The sequence below is a fragment of the Sitodiplosis mosellana genome, unplaced genomic scaffold (assembly GCF_009176505.1).
Source record: "Sitodiplosis mosellana isolate CC-2019 unplaced genomic scaffold, AAFC_SMos_1.0 Smas_scaffold_2136, whole genome shotgun sequence".
In the NCBI taxonomy this organism is placed as follows: Eukaryota; Metazoa; Arthropoda; class Insecta; order Diptera; family Cecidomyiidae; genus Sitodiplosis; species Sitodiplosis mosellana.
Genome location: NW_022597378.1, coordinates 1 through 23029, shown reverse-complemented (window position 1 = coordinate 23029; position 23029 = coordinate 1). Strand labels below are relative to the sequence as shown.

At 36.2% G+C, this 23029-nt stretch overlaps 2 protein-coding genes across 3 annotated transcripts; one reads left to right on the top strand and one right to left on the bottom strand.

The window, feature by feature from the left end:
- Positions 1 to 227: 227 nt before the first annotated feature.
- On the bottom strand, positions 228 to 5120 carry LOC129571364 (fatty acyl-CoA reductase 1-like). Of its 2 annotated transcripts, XM_055451156.1 has the most exons (6): positions 4861 to 5120; positions 4328 to 4728; positions 1771 to 1961; positions 1466 to 1594; positions 1143 to 1262; positions 228 to 480 (listed from the first exon to the last, which is right to left on the bottom strand). In XM_055451156.1, the coding sequence occupies exons 2-6, from the start codon at positions 4341 to 4343 to the stop codon at positions 337 to 339; spliced, it is 600 nt and encodes a 199-aa protein (XP_055307131.1). In that variant the 5' UTR covers positions 4344 to 4728; positions 4861 to 5120; the 3' UTR covers positions 228 to 336. The 2 variants fall into 2 exon arrangements, with proteins under 2 accessions (XP_055307131.1, XP_055307130.1); XM_055451155.1 differs by lacking the exons at positions 4328 to 4728; positions 4861 to 5120 and having other exon boundaries at positions 1771 to 2035.
- A 4692-nt stretch (positions 5121 to 9812) lies between these two features.
- LOC129571363 (uncharacterized) lies at positions 9813 to 13768 on the top strand. The gene is made up of 7 exons (XM_055451154.1): positions 9813 to 9901; positions 9999 to 10223; positions 11163 to 11247; positions 11342 to 11627; positions 13004 to 13175; positions 13385 to 13494; positions 13644 to 13768. The coding sequence occupies exons 1-7, from the start codon at positions 9813 to 9815 to the stop codon at positions 13766 to 13768; spliced, it is 1092 nt and encodes a 363-aa protein (XP_055307129.1).
- The last annotated feature ends 9261 nt before the right edge of the window (positions 13769 to 23029 follow it).

The window sequence follows — 23029 nt, the reverse complement described above, 5'->3', positions numbered from 1 at the left end:
GAAATCGTAGTATGCAGTTTTGTTTGTTTTTAGGTCCCCTAACATCCCGCATTTAAAGTGTCCATGTGTGAGAGGATGTGTTGTACGGTGTAATTCATCGGGTGCGAAACATGAAAAGGGTTGAAACAGACGTTGGCCGTCGAAATAGCATCGATATATCACTGGTGTGTAATGACCAAATACAAATCAAAGTCAAACCGAAATAAACATAAATAGCTGGTTTTGATTTGAAACGCACAATCCGAAGAAGACACAGCGTCACTCGGGACAACACACATTGTAAACAAATGAACGAATCCAAGTCAAGTGTTGGGCTTCATGTGAACCATTCAAAATTTATTGACGCTCTGAGCAAGACAACACAAGAGCAATACAACTTACTTGAATAATTTTTTCATATGCAATATCGGATTCGTAGACCTTCTCTTCGATCATTCTGCGGTCGCAGTTGGAGTATAGCGTGGATATATGGAGAAATGCCTGGAATAATTACAATTTAGTCAAATCAATCTAAATATTTCAACTTGTACATTACACTGTGTGTAACTTGTGAATATAAATTCCATTTAATGAAATGTTTCAGATTTGTGTGTGTATGTGTTTGTGTGTATAGATCACACTTACACACACACACAGTTCGAAACATCAATATACAATTTGAATAATAATCAAAGTTTGGAATCGAATCGATTAGGTTAATTTAATTCGAATCGATGTGGTTCATTGCTTCCGTTTCGATTACCTGAATTGGAATATGTATATTAAAATTTTCATCAGCTTGTAAAGTCACCCCAAAAAGAGCAAATAATTCGAGTGACAATTGTTCAAAGTGTGTGATTTTTCCCATTTCAATCGTAGAGAAAAAGTGTCATCATTCCGAGATTTTGTGGTTTTATCCCACTGTCTCTCTTCCTTTCACTCACTCACACACTCGTATCGATTGACATACTTTCCAAAACGCAATTCCCTATTCGATATCGAATCCAATTGAACCGAAACAAATTGAAATGCCAATGTGTCGGTGAAGTGAGCATTTGCTCGCTGTTGTTCGCTTTGGTTTTATTCCTCTATTCCTAATTGTGATTTACTGTTTATATGTTTCTATTGCATTCAAATATGACACACAAATGACATGTACATACTTTTAAATTCTTTATTCCCATAACTAAATCCAGAATCTTTTTTGTACCAAGCACATTGATCTCGACCGCATCACGGAGCTTTTCATTGAATTTCACCGATGCGACCACATTGAAAACAATCTGTATGTGTATGTATGTGTGCGTGTGTGTGTATGCGCGCGAGCGTGTGTGAAAATATGACGAACGAACGAGAGAAACAGAGAAAATAAATTATTCTAAGAATATCCGAAATTTTGTGCCATACATAATGGCATTGGCAACAAAGACACGAAAACAGATCAATCGCTTGGTTTTGTTGTGCAAAACCAAACAGCATCACGTACATCAACTTCATTCCAGATGATATCCTTATTTCCCTGAGAAATGTTCAAATCGTGAGCTTCGAAATTCGCCTCAATTGCTTTTACATTCGTTATCACGTCGGGCGACTCTTTTCGTAATCTATCAAAAATCTGCAGTTAGACAAAACAAAACAAAAAACGGAAATGAAATAGTTTTGAATGTTTATCAGTTTTTGTAAATGAAATGCAAAAGGAAAGATGAAAAAAAAGAGGTGCAATTGTAAGATAAAAAGTGATGACGAAACTGAGAATATTTAAATTGTCTTTGCTTTTCTCTTGTTTGTTACCGATTCTTGGAAGAAATTCTCCAGGCGTTTGTCGACGGGCATGTCATCCTTAACACGGACCAATAGGTAGATGCGTTTGATGGAAAATACACGTAGCAATTTTTCGACGAGAACTTTTCCAATGAACCCCGTTCCACCAGTGATGAACACCACTGATCCCTTATAAAAATTGCTAACGAGGTCATCACCATCTGCAAGATCAGCATATCTCTCTATTAATTTATTACGGTTTTTATAAACTTTCACTCCGGCCATAAGTCACATGCATGAATATGAGAGTAGTACAGTGTGTATATGGAGTCGGACACTTGGTTGTGCGAAATTTATGAATGTCAGTGTTTGCCGTTGCTTTGCAATGAACACTTTTGCATGCGTTGAATTTTATATATATGCAAATGGTGTGTGTGTGTGTGTGTGTGTGTGTGCTGCCATTGCCAATGCACAGTCGGTCAACATCGATGTGTACTGTCGGCGCGCGCTTATGCTTTGTTTTTTCCCTGTTTTTTTTGTTGCTTTGCTTTGCTTTACTTTACTTCGTTTTACCCGTATTGAATTGCACACCCAAACCCGACTAGTGTGCACTGTGCAACGGGAGTATGGAAGAATTTTCTTTATCATAATTTATAACGAATTTCATATCTATAACGGAACCAATGTGTGTAATGATGCTATGATGCTATGATGCATAAACTGTTCGCGTAGCTTATAATTGTTGATGTGTGTATGTGTGTTGGTGAATGCGAGAACCAGTGAAAATGCAACCGAAATTATGGAAACGTTAGAGCGGTTTGTTTGCAAAACTTTACGATTGCCATTATGGTGATTTGGTTTATTATGGAATGTCAAAAACTCAATGTTTCAACATTGAGTAACCACTTGATAAAATAATTCAAAATTATTCCTGGGAATTTTGTTGGAAAAATCAGCATTTCAACGCATGAAAATTTGCAGAGTATTTTTCCGAGTCAAACGAAATGTGAATGTGTGCCCAAGTCATAGGAGGTGTTCAACTATTTTCACGCATATTTTGCGCCGCTTGCAAATTTTACACGGGAATTCGCATAATTATCGCTGTTCATTCGAGAAGAAAAAGCAGCATGATTTTCATTTTCACACAACTCTAGTCAACGCACACTTGGTGCATTAGAATTAAATTAGAACATCTCTGTTGCCGGTTTCTCTCTTGTTGCGCATCTTTAAATGCTTTCTCAAATGCCTCTCATTTGCATGAGCCGCATTCGTGCTGAATAAACTAAAGTTTCACATGCACTTTAGCACATATCAACCACAAGAACAGAGGCTTCACACAAACTCAACATTGAAATGTGAGAGTATCTCTCAATGAAATTGACTCAAAGTCATGTTGGTAGTGGGGGATTTTTTTTTTAAATTAGTACATATATTTACTGCATTTATTCGGTGAACTTTGTCATTGTGTTTGCGCGCCGCTTCTTTTCACTTTTGCATATCCGCACCGTTTAACATTCAACGAAAGCGAACGCAATGGTTGACTTGAAAGCACAGTGTCGTACATGAAATCAAAGAGAATCATCCAAAGTCATTTCATTTTCTCTCTTTGAACATGAATTTAAAGCATCGCACAATTTATGTTCAAGAATAAAATCTTAATGTTTTCAATTCGATAAGAAAAACTGCAAGAATCATTTTTGATTTTTAGAAACTTTGGCGCCATTATATTGCTCGGCTGAGCCGGCTCTCGAACAGCACATTTTCTAAAAATACAATTCCGATTCGAATTCATATTCAACACGAATATGCACTGAAACTAGCTATACGTCTAAGAATATATTAAACGCATTCCCAGTAGTTGGTGTTTGACTTAAAGCACTACGTTTTGAATAAAAACCGCTAACACATATTGGGAAACTTGAGGCAAAAGTTCATAAGTCATAAGCAAATACAGTCATATTTCGAGCACCACTATCGTTTGTTTCGTATGGTTTTCTTTACCGCATCCACATTTACAGTGAACTAACGCGTAAAACCAACGATAATATTTTTTCAATTCATTACATCGACACTCGAGTATATTCCGAACAGTGAAATCCATTTCAAGTAATTTCTATGTTACTTTTACCAAATACCAAAAAAAAAAAAAATCATAGTGTGCAAATGATTTATGTGCGTTTCGAATTCATAGCAAAAGATATAGATAGAGTTGTGAAATGGCGATCTAATCTTGATGTCGTGAATTGCTTCGTTCTCCCTTTATCTCTTAGTAACCTTTGCCCATTTTGGTGATCCATTTGCTAGTCACTCACATGAAAAAAGGAATAACACATATTCGCAACCAATTGAAATGGAAGCAAATAGAAAAGAGGGCAAAAAGCATACAAATTCAAATAACATTGACCAATCGTCTCTCTATCACTCAACAGAAGCCATTGACTTTCATGATGTGACCACCGGCAAATAACACTGTGTATCATTTCTTTTTTTCATAATGGAAGTATTCAACGCATATTTGAATCACAATGAATAATTCCAGTTGGGAAAGCAATTGCTAATAGGAAAAAGAAGAAAGAGATATCTTTACCGTTGCCAATTTCCATTTCCTCAACGCACTATTTATTCACTACACTAATTACGGAAATGAAACCTTTTTCTATTTTGTCAATTGCTAAATGTTACCGCAATTTCAATTGAACTGTGTTTTTTTTTTCTTCAAATCAGTCAAAAACCTGATGTGATATTCTAAAATTTTAAACTATTTCTGACCAAATCTGACCTCACTGCACGCACTACAATATTCAAAGCAAAAAACTAAAAATTCAATTTGATATTTTACACCCAGTTTTTATTGCAGCTGATTTTTCGTATAAAATGTATAAAACTTGCAGCGTGACACTCTCATGTTATAACCGCTTTATAAGCAATGCATTTGCCCATTTTAATCTGAATCTGTCGGCGCAATTTTAAATCCGGCACAGGAATACACTAAATAATGGAAAAAAACGACTAGAAATAACTAATAAGAACGATAACTTCATTTTACTAATTACAACAAAAAGAAATGATTTTTGAATTTTTAATTTTATTTCTTTCACAATTAATTGACACTAAACTCACGTTGTCACTACGCTCGCAAACAGACGTATAAATCTCAATTACATACACACGAATTTGTGACCATTTCAATCACTAAAAGTCAAGTTTGTGGTCTTTTGATGAAATTTATTTTCAGTTAACCTTTCTTCACCTCAAGCTTTCTTTATATATTTTTTCTTGCACTTTGTTTGTGTATAGTTTTCGTTGTAATAAAATTGCATGCCACGATTTTATACAAAGTCGGTGAAGAAGACAAAAACAAGTTCACTTGGTATCATCCAAAAATGGACACCACACCCAATCACATAAATTCAAAGGAGCAATTGAACACGTAAACAGGTTCAAAACCGAAGCCCGAAAAGAAATTCATAAAACGAAACATTGACCATCTAGCGAATGTGCTTCGGACAAAATGAATGGAAAATCAAGCAGCTGTTATTCGATTGAATCGTGTACAACTCAACGATTTGCCTCCCTTCCTCTCTCCAATGAAACCGTCAATACGACGGAAAATTCACCACGAATTATGAATAACTGTAATTCAATCAACAACAATAGGGGTTTTATCGAAACAACAACGCTATCACTGTATGTACGCGTGTATACTGCACACACTATTCCACAAAATTATTCCATTGAACGTTATTCGCTATCGAAAACCTACTACGGTGAGGAAGAAGTGCTTTGGACTGACTCGCCATCAGGCCAAATGAATGATAGTCGAATTAAAATTGAAGAAAAAATAGGAAAACGATTTGTTCATTCGTGTGTGTATGTGTTTTAATTAAAGGCTGATTGATTTTACACTTGAACAAATAAATGTCGATATTGGTTGCGTGTGACGAGTATTAAACCGTACGCTTCCCATTGTATCCGGCCACCGCAATAATTCGATACACATCCAACCGAAAATTTCTAAAATTCTTCGCTTTATATCGATGATCTCGCTAGATTAGCCTCCTGTTTTATTCAGCTTTCTCCTACCACCCAAAAAATCCACATGAAAATCTTTCTTTATCGAACGAACAAATGGATACAAATTGGACGAAACCACATGCATTTACACACGTGTATTACATGTAGAAAATATGTGAGCTATTCATGGATGGATTGATTATTGACGTGATACAAGTAACCTAATTCGTGGTTTTAAAAAAAACTCATCTAGTCACATGTCTTCCAAAGAAATAAATGAATTCTCTTTGCATAGCGTTTGTAGATGGTTTGGCCACTTTGTGAGCATTGTCGTGTGTCGTAAATCGCGTAGGGCCCATGCAAGACCCTAACGACATCTATTGAGTTTTGTAGAAATCATTATGGTACTAACTTGGTTCAATATGAGTGTTAATGGGTAATTCTACTTAACAGTAGACTTGACGTGAAGCTCAGCGGCTTTACTGTTTCTTAACATACTTTTAAGTTACTTAAACTAACTTAATAGCAAAACGTCAAACCAAATGGTAGTTGTGCTTACTGTTGTATATGCCGGATGGTAAATCGATTTAAATCAACATTTAATCCAACAAAACCACAGTACCCACTCTAACGAGCAATAATTTAGCCAAATCAGGCTCAGTTCGTTATAAGTAGAATAAATACATGCAGAGAATAACTGAAAATAATAATAAGATTCATAATAATTTGAATCGAAAAACGAAAAGGAAAATTCGAATGAATTGCTCATTGGTAAAATGATATAGTTTATGTCAAGGTGCCCCTTGAATGCGCACCATAATGAGGATGGGAAAAATATGTCAACTTTAAATCAAAATTGCTTTTTTACATACAAACACTCATCCGCCGATTGGCTACTAGTAATGTGTTCGAGGTATGTGTGTAGGTGGGTGCTTCTGTGAGTAGAGAGGGAGTATTTTTTATGGTATGAACATGGAAACTTGAAATGAACATAATTAAATATTCATTGCATTTTAAATTTATGGAACGCTAGGGAGTTCATCGATCGTTGTGTCATAGCATATTGATTTGCCGGTGTCTAGCTGAATGCATGTAAGAAAAACATATTGTCTCGGAAATATTTGTGGGAAACCTACGGGGAAAATTGACGGGTTAGAATATAAAATGTATCATTGCTGGAAGAACATGAAAGAGAAGAGAAAAAAAAGCAAAAGCAAATCGGTGCCAAATCATATGTCAGCCCATTTAATAGATGGATAATTTTTTCAAACAAATAAACATTATGCACTATAAATACTATTTTGCGCTGCAGAAGCCTCAATTACCAATCCGACAAATGGACAAACACTGACTATGCAATTTTATTCGGAAGACACGTCACATCAAGCGAGTGCTTTTTCTAGTCGATAATTTTTTTTTCCACAGAATTTTCTAGTGCTATTGTCAAAATTGATTATGGATTACAGTCCCAGGTTTGTGTAAGCATACTATTTGAAAGCGTGCTAAAGAAAACATGTCACGTATTTCGATAACTTTTCCTTCGTTCGGAAAATATTTGTGAGCATGTGCTTATTATGCGGACAGATTTAATGTGACAAAGGCGAAAATATGATGGAATGATGATGGTGATGATGATGATGCCGGAAATATGCCGGATGGGAAAAAAAGCAGAAGAGTGAATGAAGCTGTAACCCTGACAACCTAGAACTTTATGCAGAAATTGTTTCATCATATCCATTCTTTTCCATGTCATTAAAATTAACCTGATAACTATTACAATAAGAACAGACTTGCATTTTGACTGTTTTTGCATGTAGACAGCTTCATTTTCGACGGTGTGTGTGTGTGTGTGTGTGTGTGTGTGTGTGTGTATTTCGTCGCACCAAAAAAACAAGATGATAATATTGGCTTGAAGCAATTCTTTCGGTGCAAAATGCGACACAATGTGAAACGAAACAGCCTTTACGTGTACATAGAATCAATATTTAGTTGGCTCTCTCCTGTCTCGAGTACATATTTACATAAAACATGACTTAGCCCATAAACTTTGGCTATGCCTCGAAAAAGCTGAACACTTAACAATGACTACACACACATATACACATACACAGCCGCTGTGTGTCGATCGAAAATGTGCCGATGTTCGACAAAGTCGAAATTGTTCATTTTTTGTGTCTATATCCCCTATCTCCCTCTTTTTCTGTGGAAAATTGACGATTTTTGAATTGTTTTCCGCAAAATTCAAAAAAAAAATTCATTATCTGCTTTGTGTAGCGCACATTTTCACCCACGGAATGAGGACCTTTTGACAGTCGGTAAAAAAGTTTTTATTCGAAACAATTACTTAACGCAAACTTATTTGGTAGACAATAAATCATTTTGGCATTTTATAAAAGTTGCGCCGACGATTCATTCATGCACAATCCAATCGTGTTGTGTGCATTTTTGCAAGGGGCACATCACCGTTTCAATGATAAAAAGATTACTTTGGCTATAGGAGAACAAAAAGAAAGGAAAAACTAACTGAATTCGATAACAAGTCTCATTGTTTCGCAGCGGAAGAGGAAAATATGAATCGGAACTGACACGAAATAAATCGAATTTTAATTTCACATTCATGTTTTTTTCTCTCTTCTAAATAATAACAAGTTGAAAAGTTTCGCTCAAGGAACACACACACACACACACACACAAACTCATCGATCGATAAAGAAGAAGACTAAACAAAAAAATTGCAGTCAAAATCACATTTAAAGTCGTTTATAAATTTTGTTTGCAGTTTCTTCAGCCAATATACATATATTTTTACTTGAGTACATTTTTTATTATCTAAAAAGACAACGATGTGCATCACCGAACTGCATACATATGCAAATATATAAGGCGTACACAAAATATTATCAGAGATTATAAGCATTTTTCTTTCATTCCCGTTTGTTTGTGTTTCGATGTGATGTCATATTTGCCCTCTTTTCAACAAGCTTGTGCATTTTTTCTGATTCTATGATGAAAAAAAAACAAACGCAAACACATAATATATGTATAAGTTTAGCCATGTTTTGCTCATTTTTGTTCTTCAGAAAGAAGGCAAAAGTATTCACTGCATCTCGAAATGCTGGTTCTAGTTTTATTTCATGCAAACTCTTATGAGAACAGTACGATTCAGACGAGCAACTCACATAATTCGCATTGTATTCAATTTGATAGAATCAAGATGACAAAAAGTCGTCACCAAGACTCATCATCGTGCTTTTCATATGGTGGATTTGCAGCTGAAAATTTCAGCCTGAAATGTTCAAAAGAGATCTTCAAAAGGGGATTAAGAGCCTTAATTTGGGGTCAAGCTAAGATTTATATGTCATAAATCTAGTTTGAAAACTATGATGATTCAGCGATTGCATGAGTTGTGTGCATAGAACGCTCAAGTAATAAAAAGAACTAGACCCCGGAATGACATTGATTTATTCTTTTGAGACAATTAATGAATTCATTATATCTATGATTTTCAAATGATTTTCACCCATTCTTCGTTGGTGTTGGATGTGTGATTAAATCAGTTCATATGCACGAAACATGATGAAATCATCTAGAAATTATATGTGTCATGGAATCCGATGAAAATGCATTATGTTCATTTATTATTTGGCATTTGACAACCACAAAAACCGCACCAATAAAAATGGAATGGAACACAATTTTCCAAGTGAACAGGGAAATCCACTTGAGCGACATTAACTAATGAAATATATATAATCAACGCAATCAATTATTAATCGATTCAGTAGTGTGCATGCCATAGAAAGCAGTGCCTAGAGCAATGCATACAAGCCCATTGGTACAACCAATGGTTTTTGACCGTCGTTCGGAACGGATTCGAAAAAAAAAGTTTTGACTAGAAATTCACCGAATTTTGAATGCTATTTTGATTTTCATTCGATAATTTAATTCTCAACAGGACAGTGTCATTCATTCTCTCTATCTGCTGCTTGTACTTGTATGTTTGTGCGGTTCACAATTATTTGATTCCAAATTTCAAGCTATCCATATCATAGTGTACAATGAAAGTGGTGGCCAATTTTTGGTTTACGGTCAAAAACTATTGCTTGAATAGTACACTGGCTGGTCTGAGCTATATTGCCGACTCAAGGTAATGTGTGTTAAAATGTGTGTTCAATAAACGATTTGTCACATTCATTTTCATCCTAATTTGATTTAATGATGACATAATGGGATTTTCCACTTAGATTTCATTACACCGAGCGTTGGTTTTGGTTTTTTTGCCTTATGCTTTCGATATTTGGATCGTATTCGCTAATCCATCAAACGTTAACGGATTTTGATGAAAGTAGCGTCAGTATGGTGGTTGAGAGTCTTCAAATTGATGACATTACATATTTTCCATCGGTTGGTGTTTGTGAAATTGGCCACATCAGAGAGGTGTACACTGCATTGGAACGTATTGTGCGACAGTAAGTAGAATTTGATTGTTTTCAAACGAGACGACGATATTATGTCACATACAAATACACGCACACTTCGGCTGACTATTCACTTAATTAATCGCTATTAAATGGGCTCGACGGTAATAAAATCATCGATTTAAGATATTTATTTGCTAACATCAATGAATTACACATTGTTTACGCTCGATTAATTTCGCATTTCTCATCGTTGTTGCTGTTGTTGTTACGATGTCGTTTTTTTCGGTTTTCCATTCCATAGACTCGGCGGTGATGGTAACAATGAGCCCAATTTTGATGTCGAAGACTTTTTGCTTCGCATTGTATACTTGAATTTGTATAATTATGGATCGTATGAATCATATTGCTCGCTCTATCGACAGTGTACCAATGGTTGTATAAAGTGTCCTGAAACTAATTACAGTTCATTTGCGGATTTGGTCAGTTTATCCAGATCACTCAGCTAAATATCATTTTGGATTTACAAATATGAACTGCTGAGAATATTCGACGGGCGTATTTCGATGCGTAGTTACATGTGTGGAACTTGGAAAAAAATTGTACAAAAAAGCGGGACAAGTGTTGTTGTAATGATGGCTTAAAAACCACGAAAAATTATATCAAAGTGTTATTTTTACGCACAACTTTTTCAAGATTCACATTCAACAACGCTTCAAAACACGTCCAACGAATATTGTCAACAGTTCAAATATTACATTTCTATGTTAATCACTTAAATAATGTAGGTGCGACAACCGTGCAATGGCTTGATTGTCAACTGCACATGGAATAACCAGCCATTCGATTGCTGTCGATATTTTCTAGCGATCAAAACGACTCTTGGCCGCTGCTACTTGCTCAACTCAATTCAAATTACTAAAAAGTATGAAAAAAAGAAAACAACTCGTACAAGATTGATTCGATAAATAAAGGTGAACTAATTTATAGGTTCGGCGATAATTGGTTGACTTTGGAAACTGGCAAACAGAAAACAGAAGACTCGTTAGAATTGGAATTTTCAAAAGCGACATCGGTTCGTAATAGTGGTTGCCAACATTTTTGCTTGTTTTATTAAAAGAGAGCAGTGTATCGAAATTTATGACGACAAATTGTGTCCATTGATTCAGGTGTCGGTTTTAAACGAAGAGGATATTCCGCATATGCTGCTAAACAATTTGAACTTCAATCAGCAACATGATGGTACCAAGCAGAGGATAGTGCTACGTATACAGAATGTTGTGAATGATGCAGGCGTCGAGGATATAAGTAAACAATCCAGAAAGTGTATTTTTCCCAAGGAGAATTTCAACTCCAAGTATAAGTATTATAGCTACAGTACATGTGTTACGGAGTGCCTGAAAAAGTCTCAAATTCAAATGTGCAATTGTACGCACTTCAACATGATTTATGATGGTTAGTATCTTAATAATTTTATCATTAATAATATTAGCACTAGATAGGGAGCATCTGTCCGTTGTGTCTACGCTCTCACGGTATGCTACGAATGTTATATATGTATACGTTCCTTGCCGTTGGCTTATCTACTCGGCTGCTCTTTCGCCCTATTCGTCTCTGACCGACGACCATTACTCTTACGCATCGTCACGTATACGTTGGCCGAACTGTGCACTCAAATCGGTCGAACCCTATGAAATCAATTGGAATTAGTATTGAGTCAAATTGTATCAATGAATTGAATTCACTCAATTGAACATGTCACATCGGCTGATAAGTGATTATAATCCGTATTCAATTATTTGTCAAACTAGCCCGAGGAGAAAAATAGTAGAAATGAAGATGTAGATTATCTGATTGTTTCATCATCCATGCACTCCTTCTACATTTCAACATAGTACACACTACACACACATAAATACACAGAGGAATGAGCTCGATTTGCACATTGTGCAATCTATTAAAAGGAGTAAAAACGTAATGGCCTCTGTTGTTGGTTCGGGTGGGTCATAAATTTCGATGAATGGCAATGCTGTTCGCGCACATAAATAATATTTCGCTTTGCACCGTTGCTCAGGGATATAAAATCAGCAATAGCGAGAAAGCCCAACACAAAGCATATATACAAAACGCATCTATTCCAATTTTTCCGTTATTTATTTGCGCGATTTGAATTGTTTGTCCAAAAGAATACCGTCCGATAAATGGCAGCGCATGAAAGCTTTTCAGAACATATCGTGAAATAAATGTTCGAATCGTGTGTGTCTTGTCTTGTCTTGTCTTTTTTTTCTCATTCATTTACTCTCTCTCTCTCCCTCACTTGGCTCTTCGATGTGCGACGACGTTCCGAAATGTATGTGTGTTTGTTGTGTGTACCGAGATCGGTGCAATGATATGTAAGACGTACTATACATCTGAATACAGTGGAAGTATCATTAAGATTAATAGGTTCTCGTATATGGGTCGGTGAATATTGTGTGTTTGTTGTGGTGGCATATGATGCAAACCACCCTCTTACTCACTCTACTCGTGCTCTGGCCGCAAAACTTTTGCTTTCAATCCACATAATTCAATCTGTTGAGGGGATATACTAGCGGGAGTAAACGCGCAAAAAAGACGGGGAGACATCGAAGCGCACATTGTGAATTTGTTTTAATATGTTTGAAGTCATACAGGATAATTCATTCGCAACCATAATTTTCTTTCATAATCTTGCGTGTCACATCATATTTTTGCCGGTGATTGGTGGTGCGGTTTTGTCTCAACATCAACACATGCATACACACACTCAATCGTTTGAAATATACATGTTTGGCTGTGACTGTATGCATTAGAGAACGACAAGAGTCCTCAGTGTGGTTATGACGGCATGATATGTTTAGATAAATTCGATTTGGTTTTTCCACAAACAACAATTATGCAACCGTGGAGAGTGAATGGACTCTCATGCGACTGCTTGCCGTCGTGCAATGAACACGAAATCAGACTCGTTGGCCGCTCATACATGTAAGCATATATAGTGTATTGTGTGATCTAATATTTTCATTGTTTCAATTTAGAAATTCAGTCACCAAATATTTGATTAATGAACACGCTCCTATTCATATATTCAAATCAAAATTGTCTTTCCTCCAAGATTTGCCAAGTTACATTCTATTCACGTTTGTTTTTTATTCGAATTTTCCGGAACAAACCAAAAAAAAAACCAATAACAGAACCGGCTCCGAGAACATTGATAAGAGGCGAATCACTCGCATAGTCATGCAGTCACTTCCCACTCAGAGGTATAGACGACAAGCTGTTCGTAACAATTTGGATATTGTCGGTGAGTCTCAGTCGTCTGTCGGTATCGTTGTCACCTTATTTTATTCTCACTATGTTTTGTCTCAGTAAAATCGAAACAAACAGAGAACAAATATTTCTCTTGGTGATTTTCTTATATTTTTTTCTCTCTCTCTTGATGTTTCGTTTCAGTGTCGATTGGTAGTTCTCATTTTGGTCTCAATCAAATCGAAACAACAGAAAGAAAATCATTACCTTTTTTTCCTTGGTATTTTCAGGAGGCACCATGGCGTTATTTCTTGGAGCTAGCATTTTAAGTATTGTTGAATTTTTCTACTTTTTCACCCTTCGTCTAATCAAAATAAAATAAAATAAAATATCAAATTTAATTACAATTATTTGTATTGTCAACGATAATTTCAATGATATTTAATCGTCCACTTTGCCGTCTAAGTATGTTGAATCAATTTTGAATGATAGCACCCAGTAAAATTTTTAAATTGGCGATAAAACAATCAACTACAACATAGAATAGTTTCATTTGATATGTTTCAGCCTTTTCTATTCAAAATAAAACTATTGATTAAATTGAAAAAGTCGGTAAGTGAAATATCGTTTCAAAGCGATAGGATTACTTAGCAAAAGTAAATGCTTTAAGATCATGTGGAATAAAGGCATTTGCGAGGCCAGAGCTTTTAAATTCCGATAAAACTTGCAAACTTTTTGGTGTCATCATCCAACACTCAGAAATTGTGCGAAATACCACTCGACGAACCATACACCAGATCTATTTATAAATCTGAAACTGGAAAGTTTTTTTATTCTTTGCAATTGAATAGGATCATATGCACCCACCCGACACTTTCCTTGATTAAATCCGAACAATCCATTGTGAACGAACAAAATGCGGTGTTTGTCGAGACCTTTTCACCGCTGAACTTGCGTTGTGTGAATAGAGCGTTTTACTGAATGGAATTTGGTGCCGACCGGTGCACTGTATTCTTCAAATTAATGTGTATCAAAATGGTGTTTAATGTCGGACTGGAGCCGGTCGCGTTATTTGAGCCCACATTTGAATGGTAGTCGAATGAGCGTGTTTGCATTTTCAGAAGAATTCAATAAGTACTGAAAATTCATGAGAACTTCGACATTTTGCATGCGTATCACATAAAACCTACACACACAGTTCGACACGGTCTCTCTCTCTCTCTTTTTTTGTAAAGTGAATGGTCGATCAAACTGAATGCTTCATGTTGTGTATTTCCCATTTTTAGTTGGCTGTTTCTTTGGCGGTCGTCGAATGTCACATTCAGCACTTTGGTATCGGGTTTTAGAGCCGCACCAAAATCCATCGTCCGACAGATAGAGATACTGTTTCAATCTAAGAGCAAGAAAGAGACAGCGATAATAAAAACACTCAAAGATGATGGCAAAAGAATACAAAGACTGGAAATTGTCGGAAGTCTAGAGATTTGGTGTTGCTTCCATTGTTTGTGGGGGTGCAAAAGCACATACAAATGAAGTATTCGTGTTGTGTCTCAGATAAAACGGAAGCACACAAGCAAATGGAAACAACAAAAAAAGTCGACGAGAAAGAGAGCATGGAAGAGAAATAAGTTTAGCTAGTGCTCTTTTGTTACGAATACTTTAATACTTTGAAAGCCCAGACGAATAAAATATCTCTTGGAAAAGACTTTGTGACTTGAAGACGATTGACTGTAGCCCCGATTTTTATTGCGTCTGAAGTAAATATCAAGATGATCTATGATTTTATTTTCTCAGGTGAATGTAGAATGTATTTATTTCGATGACCGAATATCGAAAGTCGCGTCATCCTCAAGTTTCAATACAATCTAGGAGTGGTAAACCATTTTTTTTTATTACTCCGTATAAAACGTATATTAAACATACATATATGCGTCTGTCGGTTTTTTAATTTACTAATAGAATGGTACCGAAGAGCATTTCTAGCATAATAATACATTTGAAGTCATGCACTTCAGCAATAAATGGTCGGCAAATAATTCTAAATCAAATTTGGAAACAAGTGTATTTACAGTGGACAACCCGTGTGAAAAATTTTTGACTGACTAGCCAGCCGCCTAATTTCTGACTTTTTGGCTCACTATTACTGACTAAAAGTGATTATCTCGAAATTAGACGACTGGCTGAAAGAATAACTAAAAGTGATTGTTTCTAAACAACATTTTTGAATTTAATCAACTTAGCCAGTTTTAGTTATTTGCAGCTATATACAACTGAGTGACTGTCAGTCACTTTATTTGCACACGGAAAATGATTTCATTGCATGAAATGTGTGAAATGGGTTGTTTTGGGTTCCAAAAATGTTAAATAGCAGATAAGCTGTTGGAATTCCAAAACTCTTCAAAAATTGTATGACGGAACATTGTGTGTAATGTTGCATGGCGTACAATAGAATAGCTTTGCAATGTTGTGGGCCCATAGGCGTACATATTCTATGCGAATACACACACGTAACCACGACGAATTTTTTTTGTTCTCGTATTCGAAAGGGTGAACAGGAACACTAGCAGAAGTCTGTAAAGTGTCCTTAATTCCCATTTCCAAGAATATCAACAGAGAGTTAGCCTTTGCCTTGAATTCATCATGATGACATGAGCGAGATTCGATGAATTTCTTTATCATCTTTTGCGTTGTATAATTCCATATCATATTTGAATTTAAAAAAAAAACTCGAAGTGCACCTCAACCAAAGGTTATTTACCTATGTCTACACCATGCCATGTTCATTTCGATGCACAAAATAATTGGTTTCCTCGATTTGAACATGAAGATCAAACATTCCGATGGTGTCGATGTTCGAATGCAGCAAAATGCCAAGAAATAAAAATAGAATTTCACTATTCCCAATATTGAATCTTGCAAATGGATCTGCGGTTAAAGTAAATATTAATAAGCATGGTATTTGGCAAATTTTATACGCAAATAATGGCAAAGAGCGGCAAAGTGAAATTGCACCAGCGCCCAATTTCATTCAGGTATGAAATGCATATAAATTTAATTAAAAACGAAGTTTATTCAAATGTGAAACGTGAATTTTGCTTTTTTCCCTCTACTGTGTTCGCCTACCTAGAATGATTACCTTCGGTGCTGTGCCATTGGTGCTGGTATTTTTGGTATCACACCAGAAGAGGTTTTTCTTTATTTTTCGCTTATATTGAGAGTGTCTTACTCATACATGCGCTACTCTCTTTTTTTTTGGCTGGTTTCACATACACTCATTGCAAATCTGCGTGCGAGACAAACAAATCAACAGACATTCTCCTTGTGTGAAATTGAGTCCTGCATATAGTATTGCTTAAGTAGCAGAACAATACTACAAACACCCGTTACTTTTATCAACCGTTGAACAGCAGTGAGCGAGACAGAGTGTGAACGAAGCGATGAGTCGTCTATTCTTTCGACGTAAATGATGACAAAAAAAAACTAAAGACAAGAAAAGAACCAAGAGTATACTAAATGTTATATTTCAAACAATATGCGTCCGTGCTGAATTGAATATATGTATAGCTTAAAACGTAACGGTGCTTTCGCTGAAGAAAAAAAAACACAGAAGACACGAGACGCATCGAATCAACATTCCAAAGTATTGCCACACCAAACAATGGCACAAAAGATAACCAATTTTTATTTTCCTCGCCGTTGAATCGAAAAGGAAATTGGATTCACATTTTATGATGCTGCTGCTGGTTTTTTTTTCGTTTGTTCGCCGGTTCTTCTCTTGTCTTCATTCAATTCTTCGGCATAAATTTTGAATTTATTCTTCGTGGGAGAGAGTGAGCGATAGCGACAGTCTCGGCGTTTGTGTTATTTTCCATGCCGAATAGCTTACGAGACACATTCAACACACCATTTTTCGTAACTTGGGCGCCGTCACTCGCATGAGAATAAATTTTTAAAATGTCAAACAGTCACATTCCATTTCGAATGCTTCTCATTCTCTTTCCAACGCACCTAATTAATTTGCCGTTCATTTCTGTTGTATGTGTGAGGTGCATGAAAAAGATAAATTTGTCGGTTGGCGCGCGATATTTGTGGAAAACACCATTCGAATGGAATTCAAGTGCTGTCCATTTGATTGGTTTTGCAGGCTTTAGATGTGTGCCGTTGAAAAAATCATCTTCTTTATCTTAAATTGCATCATCGTCTTCCGCGAAAATTGTGAATTATGAATTGCGAAGAAAAGACGCTTGATCTGTGATAAATTTTCAATTTGTGCGTGAACAATCGTCTTTATTGCATCAGCCCCAAACATGCGATGATCAGAGAACGGTAATGGAGGACTTTGGCATGAGTAAATAACATTCAACAAACGACACACACACACACACACACACACACACAAATGGAATTGAAATTAAAGGCGACATGAATGCATTCATACTCAGCAGCATACAAACCGGTTGGTTTTTTTTTCTCTTGTCTGTTTGTTGATATACGTACAATGGGATTATTCTCCAAGTATGAAAACGATACGCTCTCGCTTCCAATGGGGAAGTGCTTCCAAAATGAACTCCATTTCCCCTGAAAAGATGCACGCGTTCATATGATGCGAACGCTTGGACTGGAACATTCGGTTTCATGCGATAATGTTTGTACTTTGCGAGAAAAAAAATCTGGGCCTGAAGTCCATCTGTACGGATATTTATGTATTCTTTTCAAAATCCGTTGACTTAAATTCAAAATTTGGAATATTCATCAAAGTGATTTAGTTTGGAAATGGGGACGATAGATTGTAAATCATATTTTGAAATCGATAATCAATCCAAGTTTTTGGTTGAAAGTATAAATGGAATTGCACCTAAAGCACTTTGCATTAGCACAACATAGTGTTAATCGGTGAAATTCGGCAATAGCTGTAATTTGGTGTAATCTACGATCAAAATGCCAGTTACCCAGGTGAAAACTTTCATTCAGTGGAAAACTTGAACAAGATTCTGAGTAAATGGATTTAATACAAATAGCATTTACAATTTACATTTGAATTCAATCAATATACATATGCAATGCCAATCAATTTGTTTTTATGACGAACAAACGGCTTTTCGCATTTGATACGAACGATTTGATAAAACGGTTCATCTCCTTGCACCTAAACCGTACACATTTTCCTTCAACACACACACATATTCGGCAAACCAAAATGTCAAAGTATTTGATTGATTTTATTGGGGCCGATCGAACACTTCCCGTCTTTCATCAAGTTTCGATTTCGATCGGTGCTCTGGCCGAGTTTTCGTTTCGTTTCGTTTCAGGTTGCATTTGAATCTTTGCAAATGATGTTGAAAACAAGGGATTAGTTACCAAAATGCGTGCACGGGGCAGTCTGTAGTGCACACTGTGTGTGTGTGTGTTGCTCATAAATTTTCATGTTCGACATAAATTTAATTTCCTTTTAACATTGAATAATACTGCTATCAACTTACCACCGTTGACTTGCGTTCAAATACACAAAAGATAAAATATCGGTGGGAAATAGGCAGAGTGGATTGTGTGCTCGCACCGATTTTCGTACAATTGATTCGAATGTCGAATTGTTTGCATGCATGCGTGTGTGTGTGTGTGTGTTTGAATTTGTTGCCTGCTATGAGGACGCATCACGGTTGGTTTTTTCCATTCGCGAATGGCAACGAGAAATGTTTCATTAATCAGAGATCACCGAACGTTGTCGCAATCCACTATATTTCCGCGATGTGAAGAATTCAGTGTGCAAAATAGCATGGAATGTTTCAATTTGGGAAATTAAAGTCACGGAATTTTCAGATTGAAAAAAAACAAACAAACAAACAAAATCATTACAATTTTTTTTTTCATCTAGTGTTCTGTCTCGTTTTACTTCCATCACTTCACAGATAACGGGGAATGTTGTACAAATGCAATAAATCTGAATGATATCGTTTTTGTATGTGTGTGTGTGTGTGTGTGTGTTTAAGTCGCATGGAATTTTAAAAACATGCACACATTTTCAATAGCGTGTCTCTCTCTCTCTCTGTGTGTGTGTCATTCAGGTTCAGCCCATTTAATTTTGCATTTGTTCACACGGATAATGTGATGACATTAAATCATTCATATCATAATTGAAGTGGAATTAATTGAATATAAATCCATTTAATGAGACTTTGACTGTGCCGATAGAATAAACTACAGTTGAAAAAGAAAAGCACTTGCTGCCAACAGCACACAAACATTTGCCCAAAAATTTATTCTTTGCATTTTGTCTGTTCCAATAACAAGGTACCACCTATCGACAAGATGCGACATAATGGTGTGCATACGAAGGAACTCACCGAGTGAAAGCGGATAAAAAGTGAAAAAAGGAGCGAGCAAGAGGGAAAAACGACAGCATCGGAACCGCATAAACGATCCATTCGTTTAGCTGATATTTATGATGATACGCGTGAAATAAATTTCAATAAATGCAAATGTTATGTAGTACCGAGCAGGCAAAGCACACAAATGTGACATGCTCTGAGCGATCGCGCGTCTGCTGTGTGTCTCTTTATGCGCTATTCATAATCTACATGTATCGTTGCTCTATGCGCTATGTACTCGTACATCAATTCACTCTCTTTCTCTCTGCTTCTCTGTTCCGCTCATCTCAGTGAACAGACGCGCAAGCATAAGATTATGATAGCATGATACAGGAAAAAAAATATATTATCCACGTGCTAAATTTTGTATTTATATGGTGAAATCGCAGCGGAAATTGCATTTGAGGTGTGAACCTTTACTATTTTGAGCGAAACAGGGTTCAGAATGGAAAACATTTAAATTCACATCCAAATGGAATTTAGAAATTCAACCGATTTACCCAAACGCAATCGAACAAATACATTTGTCCAATGGTAGAGCAAAAAAACGCGCGCATACACATGCACAAGATACGCGTTAAATAATAATAATCATTTCATATGAGATATGGCTATGTGCGCAGCATAGTTATTTTCTGCATAAATAAAGAATTATTGAAAATGCGAATAAATACCATGCGATGCAACACCATCTATCCACATTGTATAGTATGTTATTTTGAACGATATTTGTTACTTTCCCTGCAATATATTGACGGATCTAAAGAGAGGCGAACAAAAAATGTTGTCTCCCAAAATGATAAAACTGTGTGCACTTGCAAAGTATCTTCATCAAATGTTATTTTTCGCATTTTATTCACCTGACTCATCAACACGATTGACTTGAAAATAAAAATATTCACCCTCCGCAAACTAACAAACCGATATCAAAAGGGATTGAAAAGTAATTTTACCCAAAAGCCACACACACACACACATACATATTCACAAAAACTAACCTGACGCACTCTAAACTGTGAGAATTATCACTTGCACTGCAAAAATCTCTCAATGAATTTGCATTTCAACCGGAGCTTGATTAAAGCAACAAGAGAAAAACAGCGAAAGATAAAAGAGTGCTGTGGTATTGCTCAAAAGATGAAACAATGTGTTAGTGGGTTAAATTTAAAGCACAATTACATTTGCTGTTGATTTTCCATGTTCAACGAGAATTTTCGAAAGAAACAAAAAACCAGCGAACCAGGTCAATCTTGCTGAATTATATTATATGCTAATTTTGGGTCCCTTTCGACTGGAAAACTGGAGACGAGAGAATAGGACGAACACGAAGAAGGGAAGAAGAAAAAAACACACGGACCAGAGATAAAAACCGACGTTAAAATATGCATGTTCTTTTCTGTCTGGATGGGAAACTAGTCAATTGGAATGTGAAATTTTGCCAGATGCATATTTGTAGTTAATTTTACACATAAAAAAAACGAGTAGGAATTTCGAAATCAATGGCTCTAAACGAAAATTCGGTACATGATACGAAAAGCATAGGGCATCAGAAACCCGTAGCAAAATGATACCAGCAAACGCATTCAACACAGTGGTAAACATCAGAACAATGTTTGCACTGAAGCGCTATTTTCATAAAATATGCATGCGTTTTACCGAGACTAACAGTGGGAAAAGAATTTTTGGTTAGACTAAGCACACATCCAGTGGACTAGCACACATACTCTCTCAGATACACACATGGCATTGGGGATCGCTCTAAGGCTAACTAGAGCTTTTTCCTCTGCCTCTCTCTCTTTCTCTGCGTCTCGACTCCAGCCGCTTGTTTCATTTGCTCGCGCTCAACTCACACTCTTCAACCATTATATTTGATGCTGTCGTGTTTTCCAGTGAAACACATTTTCTCTAGTCAATTTAGAAATGAGTTGTCTTCTAACGAAGTGAAGAACAAAATGTCTATCCATTTTCCATGCATTTGTGTCGATTTTCTCTCGTTCATTGTGCTGCTTTTGGTTTTTTTCCCTTCACTTCCTCTGTCTCTCTCTCTCTCCCTCGCTCACTATTTATCTTCATTGTTTTGAGCTCTGATGCAAATGCTGACGGTTTTTGCAAACATTCTTCGTGTGTTTTTTTCTATCTATCTATCTATCTACATGTTGTTAAACCATAAGAGCTTATGAATTAGTTGTCGAAGCTCGAACGAAATGAATACATTCTTCAAATTCAAATGATTGCTGTATTCCGTTATAAACTTCGAAAATCTCGCTCCAAAAATATCGATGCAATTTTTTTCCCTGTTGTGTGTCTTTCTCGCCCTCACTCTGTTTCGTTGTCTTGTTTCCAACGGAGAAGCGTGCTGATTCGTTCGTTGTTGCACAACAAGATTTGCTATGTTTTTTTTTTCTTCTGCTGTTGCTTCCTTTGCTTACGTTCTTATTGTGTACAAAAAATGAAGAAGAAGAAGAGTACACCGAGTAGACAACGAAAATTTCGTTTACTTTACACTGTATATTTCTTCTCGTAGTTGTTGTCGGTAATCAACAAAGATGATTGCTTGGATGATTCACAAAGGGATGAATACGGCACAGCATCCATACCTCTTGTGCACCAAATTTTTCAATCACTCAGTTGGCAAGACGAGAATCAGAGACAAAGACATACAGAATGTACTCAACGTCAATTCTATTTCTTTTTTTGCGAAACTTCGTCACTGCTGTTGTTGTTGCCGTTGATGCTCGTGTTCGAAAGAGGAAAAGCAAAAGGACGTGCACTCCATAATAGTTTTGTAAACAAAAAGTATTATACGGATCACTTTATCCGAACAACGAGTACGGAGACAGCGGTGGCAACAAGGGAAATATGGAAAAAATTACGAGTGCCGTCAATAACGATCGGCTTGAACTAAAGTGCTGAATAAATATAAATTGAACATGTTGTTATTGTAATTGTTGTTGTTATTGTTTATTCCTATTTTTTCTTCTCCTATTTGAACCCGTGAGCATAAAAAGAACGTATTGACTCTTCGCCGATGAATACGAAACGCAAAAAAATCGCCGAACAAAGTGAAACACCAATCTGTTATTGGATCAATATGAAACATGAAATCGTTGGCCACTATTTTATTTAAGTTGCGCTTTGTTTCGAAGCGCGGCAAGTGTTTCATTTTGTTCCAGTAACAGAACGTTGTATCACTTTGTTCGGCGACGCGCTCAATGTACTGTTTTG

Excerpts from the sequence above, each read along its gene's own strand:
- LOC129571363 (XM_055451154.1), top strand. The coding sequence starts at position 9,813 with ATGAAAGTGGTGGCCAATTTTTGGTTTACGGTCAAAAACTATTGCTTG. Across the intron at positions 9,902-9,998 it reads AGCTATATTGCCGACTCAAG|ATTTCATTACACCGAGCGTT; the intron begins GTAATGTGTGTT and ends TTTTCCACTTAG. Across the intron at positions 10,224-11,162 it reads TTGGAACGTATTGTGCGACA|GTTCGGCGATAATTGGTTGA; the intron begins GTAAGTAGAATT and ends ACTAATTTATAG.
- LOC129571364 (XM_055451155.1), bottom strand. The coding sequence starts at position 2,025 with ATGGCCGGAGTGAAAGTTTATAAAAACCGTAATAAATTAATAGAGAGA. Across the intron at positions 1,263-1,465 it reads TCATCTGGAATGAAGTTGAT|ATTGTTTTCAATGTGGTCGC; the intron begins GTACGTGATGCT and ends ATACACATACAG. Across the intron at positions 481-1,142 it reads TGGGAATAAAGAATTTAAAA|GCATTTCTCCATATATCCAC; the intron begins GTATGTACATGT and ends TAATTATTCCAG.